General features: G+C 33.8%; 2 protein-coding genes across 2 annotated transcripts; one reads left to right on the forward strand and one right to left on the reverse strand.

Annotated features, from left to right (window-relative positions):
* The first annotated feature begins 3,655 nt into the window (after positions 1-3,655).
* On the forward strand, positions 3,656-5,168 carry LOC127849286 (uncharacterized). The gene is made up of 3 exons (XM_052382006.1): positions 3,656-3,881; positions 4,160-4,307; positions 4,919-5,168. The coding sequence occupies exons 1-3, from the start codon at positions 3,656-3,658 to the stop codon at positions 5,166-5,168; spliced, it is 624 nt and encodes a 207-aa protein (XP_052237966.1).
* A 2,223-nt stretch (positions 5,169-7,391) lies between these two features.
* Positions 7,392-8,585, reverse strand: LOC127848122 (heavy metal-binding protein HIP-like). Its single transcript, XM_052380417.1, has 2 exons — positions 8,351-8,585; positions 7,392-8,033 (listed from the first exon to the last, which is right to left on the reverse strand). The coding sequence occupies exons 1-2, from the start codon at positions 8,499-8,501 to the stop codon at positions 7,639-7,641; spliced, it is 546 nt and encodes a 181-aa protein (XP_052236377.1). The 5' UTR covers positions 8,502-8,585; the 3' UTR covers positions 7,392-7,638.
* Positions 8,586-12,316: the final 3,731 nt, after the last annotated feature.

Here is a 12,316-nt window from a genome sequence, read left to right on the forward strand (position 1 = left end):
ATGATATATGTCTTATATCATATATACGCCTGCTTCTGATAATCGTTTAACGATTGTATAGCAGTACCATGTAGATGTAGAGATATTTTGGTTTCGGTAAGGCATGTTTATTCTATAGATGATTAAATACCGTATGTGATGGATATATAATTCATACAAGTTAAATGATTAAACTTTATTATCTTTTTGTAATTAAAGGTTTCTTTGCGATAGGTTGTTTTACTTGTTTTTCGTAATACTAAAACGCGAACTAAATTATAAACATATCCGATAGATGCACATGCGAAGAAGCCGATGCTTATTTCTGTAAATGTGTATATATAACTACTCTTTTTTATCCCATCATCAGACGTGCATTGTCGAAATAAACCACTGTGGAATAAATTTACCTTTATTTCAGCAGTGCTGAAATATAGCTGTCACGCGCGGCGAAGAATGTTCATATTACTCGGAATCAACTATAAAGTAATCATTTTTAGTAAAATCGAATCAGATTTAACAAAACAAACAATTTGATACCAAGATGTAATATAGTTTTTACACATAATGCAACTCAAAAAGCAAATAAACATTATTTACAAATATTAAGTGCGCGTACTCGTGACGTCATTATTAATACGTCATACGACACAATGCATGTTGTTTCACGCTAAAGATGCAGTTGTTTAGTGTCTTTTTTTCATTATTTCTTAAAAATCGGGGACGTAGAGGTATGATAAACGAAAAACAGGTTGGTTACTGATCTTTTTGTAATGTATTAGGCTCGACACGATTAAAATAATGAAACAATGTTTGCTTAAAATATCTTTGGGATTTTCCGTCTAGTTCGATTTTCCTATTCTATGTTTAAAGAAATAATTTACGACTAAGAAAATTGATGGGATAAATCGAATACTAGGTCGGTGCCGAATAAAGCAAAGTTTATCTTGCTCGGCACGAAAATCTGAACCACTCGCCAAGGCTCGTGGTTCAGATTTTCTAAGCCTCGCAAAATAAACTTTGCTTTATTCGGCACCGACCTAGTATTCTCTATGTCAGTGTTTGTGAAATTGTCGTATATGTTGAGAATCCAGCCTCAAAAGGCTTCTTTAAACAACATACTATCATGGTTATATGATGATATTTGATAACACGAAACAAATTAGGATAAATGTATGCTACTTTTTTTTAAAGCCAATTTCTATGTTTTCTACATTATTAATAGAATATCATCCAGTGATCGTAACAAGACTAAAAGAAGTAAAGGCAGCTTTACTACTCAAATTTGTCGATAAAAGAAACCTCTAAAATAAGAACATATTGTATTATAATTGTATTGTATTATAGTTTGAAATACATTTGCTAAATGCTTAGAAAACGTTCCATAAATATATTTCATGTATGTTTTTGAAATATTGTTTTCATAGCGATCTTCTCCAAATGTTGGAAACATGCAACTACAACTTTTGTTAAAATTTTGTATTCTAGTCTACACTGTTTGTCAATACTTGTATTGCATATATGTCCTCATGGGCTTAAATGCCTTATTGGATTGAAATAAACTGTCTTGTCTAGTCTTGTCTTGTCTTATATATATCGTCCCATTTGCACTTGACATAATTGTAAGAGCTATACTCAGATATACTTAACCCATATATATATATATATATATATATATGGGCCGTGTCGCGGCAAAACCTGTATTCGTGACATCAGTTATGACGTTGGTAAATTCTCTGTAAAGTGTCGTCAACATTTTATTTAATTTGCGCGATTTCGTCATCACTGCAACATGTGGATCTGTGTAGCTGTTGTGGACAGTTTTATATTTGTGTTAAATATAAAATGATGTGATATGGATAATGAAATAGAAGTAAGTAGTATATTTTATTATTATTGGCTATTTTGCAAAATTGGTTTGATCTAAATATTTAATAGAATATAGCGAAATAGACGTGTTTACAAATTAATCACCATGTAAAACGTTGTTAAGATATTCAGTGAACGAAAATTTATTTACGGTATAACTTATCAGACTTAAAGTTTGTTATTTTTATTTGTACATGAATTGTTGTAAGAGTTTATCCCAACCTTTTATTGCAACCATGGGGTTACAACAAAAAGTTTTTTTTCCAATATTGAACCCGATCGATTCTTATTTGTTGTGCCGATCCTAAAGGCTAAACAGTTTTTATAATTCAAAGCAAAAAAGTATTTGTTAGTTTTTGTTTTCGAGTTTTATTATAAACTCAACCATAGTCTCTTAATTATTATTTATCCAACTTCTTTATAGGTCTAGATTTAAATAGATTAATATGCAGGAAAGAATATTGCATAGAAGTTTGGAAGATTTTTGTCACTTATTATTCTTGTTTCGGTAGGAAATAGCTTGCATATCGCACATATAGATCTACATTGTCTACTTTTATTCAATGACTGAGTGCAAAAACAAATTTCTGTAATTTCGCGTATAGAAACACGTATCGATTATTTAATGTTTGACTAATTGGCATAGACTATATACGTTTCCAGGAACTGGACAATTTATTGTCCGACCACTTTGGGCGAACTCCATCGGCATCTCAGGTGAGCTCAAATTCCGATGATTGGACTTATATAAATTCCCCAAATGATCATTCATTTAGAGAGGACGAAAACAGTTCAGCAGCAACTATTGTTGATTGTAGAGCCAGAAATTTCATTCACCAACATGACATTGTATGTAACAACAGTGATGAGTATGAAAGTGATGTGGACGATACATACATTGTCAGTGGTGCATGCGCCAGTGGTGACATGGACGCTGACTATGAAACTGTCAGGCAGTTTCTCGAGATCGGATGTGGTTGCAAGAGTAAGTGTACTGTTAATTTTGAAATTGGCCTGGTATACCATAATATATTGAACATGAGAGAATTGACAAAGGAAGAGAAAGATATTATTGTCATGAGTAAACATAAGTGTGGAAATGGCCTGACTACAAAACGAGGGAAGCCAAGGAAACGTTCGATGGTTTCATACAATGCATTCCAAAAGCCAGTTAGCAAGAAAACGTTTATGCTGGTTAATGACATTGGTAGATCAGCTTTAGAAAATCTTGTAGACCATTATAAGAAGAATGGTCCATTGCCAAGAAAGCATGGAAACGTTGGAAAGAAACCATCACACGTCGTATTTATGATGATGTAAAACGCGTGGTTGAATTTTTGCAAAATTATGCGGACACGTATGGTATCCCCCAACCAGCAGCTCCCAGAGGAAGCGACAATACTCCTCCAATTTATCTTGACAGTGGTAAAACAAAACTAACCATTCATAAAGAGTATATAGAAAGTTGTCGCGAGGCTGGGGTTAGATCTTTACAGCGAACTGCTTTCTGTGAAATTTGGAAAAGCTGTCTGTGTCACATTAGAATAGCTTCGCCTAGGGATGATGTATGCGCAACATGTGAAGGCCATAGAAAGAACATTATGAAGGCAATAGAAGAGAGTGAAAAGTTAGAGGCTGCCGAAAACTTTAAACAACATGTGATAAATGCCCAAAAAGAAAGAGAACTTTATAATGACAGTGTGTAAAGCGTTCCAAGGAAACATGCATATTAAGTTCTAATAAAAGAACAAACCACTATATTTTTGATTTTAGTCAAAATGTATCCATTCCTCACTTCTCGCGGCAAATGGGGCCAATTTATTTCATGTCCCTTTGCAAAGTACAGATTTTTGGTGTACGGATAGATGGACTGCCTAAACAGCTCAATTTTTTTATTAATGAAACTGAAACTATGGGCATAGATGGTACCCAAACACACGGACCCAATGCTGTCATCTCGATGCTGGATATGGTGCTAGACACCCACGGGCGTGGTGAATCGACATGCTCCATCCATGCGGATAATTGTCCAGGTATTATTTTGTAAAATTATCCAGTGGTAATCAATCATATGATTCATTTAGTTATATTTGAATAAATATTTCAAACATATGACTAAATATTGTGTTCTTAACAATTAAACATTATTTTTATCTATGACTATATAGCATATGGTAATAATTGTTTGATTTTTCTTTTAAAGTAGGCTTAACAGAATGTGTAACGTTACCTTAATAACAAAGAAAAAAATATAGTAACGTTTTAGTATGTAATTTTAGAATGTAAACATATGGTCTGCAATATTTTACAGGTCAGAACAAGAACCGCTACCTCATTGGCTATTTCACATGGCGTGTGATGACCGGCAGACATGACGTGATAGAATACCACATGCAAATACCAGGACATGCCAGGTGTCTGGTTGACAGTGGATTTGGGCATTTAAATAAACTTTACAGGTACCTAAAAGCCGCCTTTGTTGTATGTGTAAGAATTTAAAAAAAGGTAAATTTTCCTTGTATGAAGTGTTTTGTTTATTTAGCATGTAGAATAAGATCGAGTTTACATTTCTTCTCCTGACAATACTTGCAATCTGATCATTGAAATTCAGGAGGTCGAACATTGAGACAATGGACTCATTGAACCAGATGGTTAATATGTCCTCAGCATCCAATGAAGCACTGAAGTATCCGGCATGGAAGTGGCGGGATTGGAAAGGGTTTTTGTCCCGACTGTTTTGTACTGTACCAGCGATAAGGTATTTACTAACGTACGCCTATGATAAATGGTTGAAAATGTTCACACCACTGAGTAGAATTGTTAATAATTTTTTTTTGTATAACGGTTTTATACTGCTGTTTAACGAAAAGTGTAAAATTCCTAAAGTGCAATACAAAGCGAAAGAAAAACAAAACACGGACATAACCATGCACAATGTCTTCAATTATAGTTACCAATGCAAATGAATATTATTCGCACATGCATCATAATCATCAAATGCATCATAATTTTGTGTCCTAACCAAACGTATTAAAATGTTTGCCAAAATAGTATGTATTTTTATTTTCAGACAATATCAGTACTTCCGCATGACGACGGAAGAGCCAGGTGTGGTCACAATGCTCACGGGAGTCGGATGTCCAGAGGTCAAGGTTACTGTGCCTGTGGCTATGGATGGCGTCCATATTCCATACCAACGACCGCAAATTGTAGAGGCCAAAGGACTCAGCCGAAACAGACAGGAGTACTTGTACAAAGTTGTCAGGCCATATCTCAGCGATGCTAACGAGGATGCTACTTGCCCTTGCCCAGAAACATAACTATACTTATGTCGTCGCATCTATCGCATCTACGGCGAAAGATTACACACATTATAATGTCAATATTTACAGGCGAATGACAAATAACTTCAAACTTATTCTTCACTTCTTTTTGAATATCCTTCAATGTCTGTTTGAATACATTGGTTTATTTATAACACATTTAAATAACACTTTTTCATATCAAATGAAATATTTGTATTCACTTCTGCTCGTTTCTATAGAATTCATGGCAAACTAAGAATTCTGCATACAATATAAGCTGTACGATAATTAAATTGTGAACATGCTAAGAATAATTATAAAAAATATTAAAGATTACTCGACTCTTAATTTTTAGGAAAAGCACTTTTGGGAAATAAAAATCTAACAGTTCAACACAATGAAATTATTTTATTATTATTATTATTGGATATTGTTGGTTTATGTATAAATGGTGTAATTGATAATGTTTGTTTTGATGTGTGCATTCCTATGAAAAACTAAATGATATGTTGTGAAAATATGTGAGATTGGTTTAGAAAAAAATGATTTAAACTGTATGGTTTGCTGGTCGATGTAAATATAAGTGGACTTTGTTGCTAAGCAACGTATGTTAGATTACAGTTTAATGTTAATCACAACTATTTTTAGAACAAATAGATACCTGATAATATATTTTAACAAAATAAATGTGTTCTTAAATGTTATTTCATGTCTTGTTTATAAGTGTGGATTTTGATGTAACATACATCTGAATGCGGTTTACTTAAAAACGTTGTTAACGTTGATAACGTCAAAACACCTCTGCAGTGCTGTTACTAAAATAAAAATTTCTCAGTAAGTAATGGGGCTATATCTATAAATTTGGTATCATAATAACAAGCTCAGAACAGTCTTTATCAATCCATAGAAAACAAAAAATGTGAAATTTTGTCACGAATACAGGTTTTGCCGCGACACGGTCCATATATATATATATATATATATATATATATATATATATATATATATATATATATATATATATATATATATATATATATATATATATATATTTATATGTTACCTGTATTCAATACTATTGTACAACATGTAGAGTTCTCAAGTAGAACGTCAATTAATGATGTATTGAAACTATTCGCAGTGTTGCGGACCCGTTATTTTGTAGAACACGTGATTATAATACTAACCTAGTTTTAATGTAAATAATTGTATAAAAAATGCCGACTGGTTCGACAGCGAGTGCGACGCTGCACGAAATGTGTACTACGGCGCATTACGACGCATAACGTGTCTTTAACTAAAGTTAAATTGATTTAAACAGACAACGCTTATGTACAAGTAAAATATTTTATAAGGACTTAATCCGCAAGAAGAAAGCCTGTTGTTATAGGCAAAACAAGTTGGGGATTAAAAATTTAATAAAACATAAACCAAGGGATAGCATTAACTCTGGTTTGAATATAGATGATATAGTGTTGATTGTACTATTATTTGCTAATGACATGCCTATGTAGGCAAGTCACCAGCTGAAGTTCAAACACATTTAGATAACTTATACTTATATTGCCATTCTTGGGGGTTAAATGTGAACACTGCAAAAACGAAAAGAATGGTTTTTCGGAAGACAGGTTGATTAAAACAAAACGAAAAACGGGTATACAATGGTAATGATATTGAAGTTGTTGATAATTTTAACTATTGGGGCAAAGTGTTATATGATACTGTAAGTTTCAAACTAAACCAGGATTATTTTGTTGGTAAAGCCCATAAGGCCATGAATACATTTTTGTCTGAATCCAATGAATTTGACATAAAACCGAAAACATTTTGCCAGTTTGTTTTACTCCTTTGTAGGTTCTATATTAAATTATCGTTTGTTATCAGTTATTTGTAATGCATGTAAATATATCAAAGAAGTTCTTGTGATAAGAAATGCGATTCTAAATAATTATGTTCAATAATTTCATTACCGCTTTGATAGTTTATTAGTATGTTGCTTCGTAAGTGTCTGTTTTACGTTATGTGATGTTATTTTGTTATACCTAATAACGTGACAGAAAATAATATGAATATTTTAGTATGAAGACGATGTGTCTGAATAAACTGTCTGTCTATCTGTCTATGTATGTGTGGCTAAAAATAAGAATGAGTGCATTTATGGCACCAAACGGTGGTCGTGATTACTGTATGAACATGTGGGAATTATTTGAAACATTGAAATATATAAGAAGTGCATAATAGAGTGCTACTAGGTTTTAATATATAAATTGAAATAAAATATAAACACAGAAGTATAATGGCATGTTGTAACCCCTGACTGGTAATATCGGTAAAACAGGTTCATCGAAAGTGAACGAACTTTGTTTGTTCTTAAAAAATAAACAGGAGCATGGCGCAGTTAACACAACTATTTTAAATATTCGACTGTTTATTCAGTCTCATCCCATTTCCAAATAATTGAAGGTTCCAAAAAAGCAATCATGCATTACAGAGGTTGTAGCAGAGCCCCCGTGAAACTATTAAGAACGGGCCACGCGGCGGAAATAAGGTCACCTTGATGACATTGGATGTATACTTCGTCCCCTGCAAAGAGTTCAGCAACAGTGGTCTGGGAGGAACAATCGATGGTACTTTTGTCGCCAGCCATTACTCTGCCAATCATGTCCTTGTTCCTCATGAGGTCCAGCACAATAGAATGGTTATTGGAGCAGATGGAGATTGACAAGAGGTATGAGCCGTGTACAGGGGCGAAGAATGCACCAAGAAGTCTGTGATAGGCATTCCCGAGGTTAAGTTGAACGACATCGAAAATGATGCGTTGGTTTATAGAAGACCTCTGGGAGTAATACAGATCAGCTTTGAAAGCAATCGGCTGTTGGTCTACAATGCCATAAAGAAAAATGTTAGTGAGACAAAACAAACACTATTTGTTAAGTTAAATTAAATCAGATTTATATTAATGACAAAACGTTTCCTTTTGTGTCTGTTCCATAGGACTGAAAATTATATTCTCTGATATTGCCTACTCATATAACGCGCTAATATTCGCTAGTGATACATGTAGGAATGTTTCTGTCAATCTTCATGAATTAAAACGTTTTTCTGTTATGTGCAAATCGATCTGCAATTATATTTCTCTAATGCAATAACGCACTAAAACACACAACTTAAATTACCATGAATATTACGTTGCTTACCCTGTTTTAACTTTAACTGATTTACTGTCGCCGTCAAATTATCCAAACGCTGCACCAGTTCGGGAATATCGATCTCATTAACAAAACGAGCTTTTGGCACATGGGCCTCAACAGCCCACACGAGGACCGAATAAAGCACGGCGCGCAACATAACGTTCAGCAAGTGTATATTGTTTGATGTCTTGTCTATCTTTTAAAACTAGTAGGTCGCCCAATATCTTCTCTTTGTTCTGTCTTCAGACATTCGCTATGTCTTATCTTGCATGGCATCATTGTTATGTTATCATTTCAGCGTAACAATTCTTATCGTGAGCGTTAAATGAGACAGACTAGAGTAAATTTTAAACGAATTATCGGATTAAACGTTTAGAGGAACCATCATGTTCACGGAACATGACAAAACACAAACAGTTGAACAAATCAACTTTACAATTAGCTTTCTTCCTAGATATTCCTTTACATTTGCTGATGTTTTTTTCCAATAGTATTCTACTAATTATCACGATTATACGTCTTATATGATGTTTCATTTTAAGAAAATTTGAATACCATTAAGTTAATATGACTTTACACTTTAATGACAGCACTTCAGAGTTTCGAACATTCAACATTGACATGTGTGTGTGTGTGTGTGCTTTTGAATTCCATAATCAATCGACGTATTTTAAATATGTGTGACATAAAATTTGATTCTTTACGCAAATCACTGTATTATTACGCATTGTTTAAAATATTTATACGTGTGAACTGGGAAGACAAGAACAAAAATGCACCAATCCCGTTTCGGGTTAAAAAATAAACTCTCTTGACCTGGTCAGGTGACAGAGAAGAGACCTCGGTCTCTGTTTATTTAGGATGAGAATACATTTTGGAATCCATCAGCTGTTGTGTTTATTGTGTTTATGGAAGGTTATCATTTGAAAACCGGTACGATTGTTAAGGATGATGATGATTATGGTGGTGGTGATGATGATGATGATGATGATGATGATGATGATGATGATGATGATGATGATGATGATGATGATGATGATGATGATGATAATGATGATGATAATGATGATGATAGAGAAAAGATATTTATAACGCGACAAAACAACAACACGATTTAAATGATGGTGTAATGTAATATCACGATTGGGATAATACAAACATAAATCATCATCGTACTGTCGGAGATTTGCGTTTTTCCCATTTCTTATGTCGCATAACCACTTCCGAAATATCGCTTTGCCGTTATCGTGACATCATTATTCACCGTTATGGTTCTTAAGGTTTATCATATATACGAGAATGAAATCCTAACCTGTTAATAGTATTCAAAGTTTTGTGTTGCTAATTTCACAAAAATAACTGTTAAGTGTGCAGTTTTTTGACGATGCTGCTTTAGCTAAGTTATTATACCATAACAAGTTATTCACAATGGCGACCTATGTAAAAGACCGAGCCAGTCCGACTGAGATAGCTAAATTTTCTCAATCGGCATACATCGCTGATTATCTTTGATAAAGGATACCAACATTTAAACAACAATGGCCGCGCCCATGAGAGAATGTTGACACTCGTGTCAAAACTTTCTTACATCATTAATCGGTTTGTTTGGCTATTTAGAAACTGCAATTTAGGATATATGAGTTATTTATTCACTAATTCTCCGCTAATGTCAACAATGGATGGAATTTGATGGATATATTCGATGTGAATGAAGGACTTTCTGTATCTTGACAGATTGACACGGCAAAACTGGCATGCTGGTATTTTGAGTTATCAATTTTAGTCACATTTTGCTTCATAAATTGTATTCGAGCATTGTGTGACTTATTGAATGACTATGATGCCGATATCAACATATCATATTGATTTGCAGATCACCAAGCTGTCCTGAAATTCAACATCGATTACAAACTCTTTACTGGTTTGTATTATTTCATCTTTCTAGTTAAGTACGTGATATCATTTTAAAGTTAAATGAACTGTGTCACAGTTACAGAGACATGAAGGCGATTGTGGCCAGTTTGGATCCAGATCAGCCTGCGGTCGCTTGAAAGCTGTTTGCTTAAAAGCGGTTTTCGGACAATAACAAATAGTTTAATTAGATACTATTAGACTGCGCTTTTCCTATGGCCTGGCTCAAATAATAGAATTGTCATTAATCAAATGATTTTATTTCGAACATTAATCGATTGTTTTTTTCTAGTCCCTCGGGATCAATGACTTCAGCACTTTCGTGTTGAGAATTGAATACCGCTTAAGGCACTGCTAGGGGGCGTGAGAGATTTTGCACCATCCATTATCCCTCATGAACCGACTCAATAAAACCGAGTCGGCAATATTTTTACCTAAATTTTTGTTTGGTTGCTCTCGAGGGATCGAACATTTTCAGAATCGTCCTTAAAGCCTAGTGGTAGAGTGTCGACTTTGATTTCAGGAGGTTGCGCAGCGGGTTTGATCCCCAGAAGCGACATTGAAAACTAGCCTACTTTGTTATCTAAAAGGCTGCTAAACCTGATATACTAAGATAATGTGAATTTTATCTCACATGATGGTCATCAGTTAGGACTAGTCATCAGTTATATAATATAAAAACTCACAGCAGTAGTAAACAATGGGATTATAATTAATGAACGCATCTTTCATTTGTCTTTGACACTTTGAATTTGACATGGCCTAGATTTAAATATATGACTTGACATTACCAGCACTCTTGTGACAGAGCTTAAGTGTAAAATGTACCATTAAAGCTCACCTAAATCCAGATTTGCTATTATATAAGTATGGAAAGTTTTAAGGGTGTGACAAGTAAGCAAAAATGGGTCATTACCGAGAGGCCACAATTGTTCTATGACATTGTTATAAATAGTAAAATGCACTAAGTCAGAAGGCATTTGACTTGTCTGCTGCTGCATTGGCACACCAGGTGGCTCGGTTGCGATGATTTGATGGACGGTTTGGATGTGTAGTTACATAATATACAGTATATCAAACTGTATTATTTCAAATATGTTTGCATATAGTATACTTTTATTGATAATATTTACAAAATTAATGTATATGAATGATAAAATTGACTGAAATCATTTAAATGATACTGAAATCATAACAGTAATTTATACTGATAATTATTTAATATTATTTAATATATGTTACTTGATACAATCATGTTCATCTATATCAAATGAGATCACACTGTAGCTTCCATGATGAATTTCAGTGAATTAAATTAATTCCAAAATGTAAGTCACTCCCATCTCTCTCCCGCAGCGCGCATACCGAAAGGTCCTGCTGTGTACCTTTCCAGATCCAGATAGAAAATTGAATACATAATTATGTATCATGTTGTTTAGAGCGGTTAATTATCCCTCTGTTGTATCAATGTTTTGTTTCACTTCTTTAATCGGTGTGTTTAAAGATATATACATAGCTCCAGGGTCAGAGCTTCAGGCCATGAGTATTTCACCACCTGATCATTTTTCTAATTTTCTAATCTACCACTGAGTATCTGTACACAGTGGTAGATTAAATTTGTACATTAAATGTTATAAGTGTAAAAAAGATATAGTTACATGTTCATGCTAGATGAATTAAGAGCCTTAGTCAAGGGGTATTTAAACATTTTAAACGGTAAAATTTTGTTAAATGTATACCCATTTTCTCTTGAGCACTGGTCAGATATTAAATGTATACAATTTAATAAACACTTCTATACAGAGCCCTGAGCAGATATCAAATGTATATCCCTTAATTTTCTCTGGCACCCTGGTCATATCCTGTTGATCACCCAACAAACACCCTTCAAAATGGCAAAATTATATGCAGACCAGTTAATTATATGCAATGGTTAAATGAAATACTTCAGATATAAATGACATTCTTTTCACATGGAAATTTCGCGTTCACAGTCATGGAAAAAGAGCCTGCACAACACAGATCAAAAATACTATTTATTTGTGGATCAACCCATATCTT

This window comes from Dreissena polymorpha, chromosome 10 (genome assembly GCF_020536995.1).
Source record: "Dreissena polymorpha isolate Duluth1 chromosome 10, UMN_Dpol_1.0, whole genome shotgun sequence".
Classification (NCBI taxonomy): domain Eukaryota; kingdom Metazoa; phylum Mollusca; class Bivalvia; order Myida; family Dreissenidae; genus Dreissena; species Dreissena polymorpha.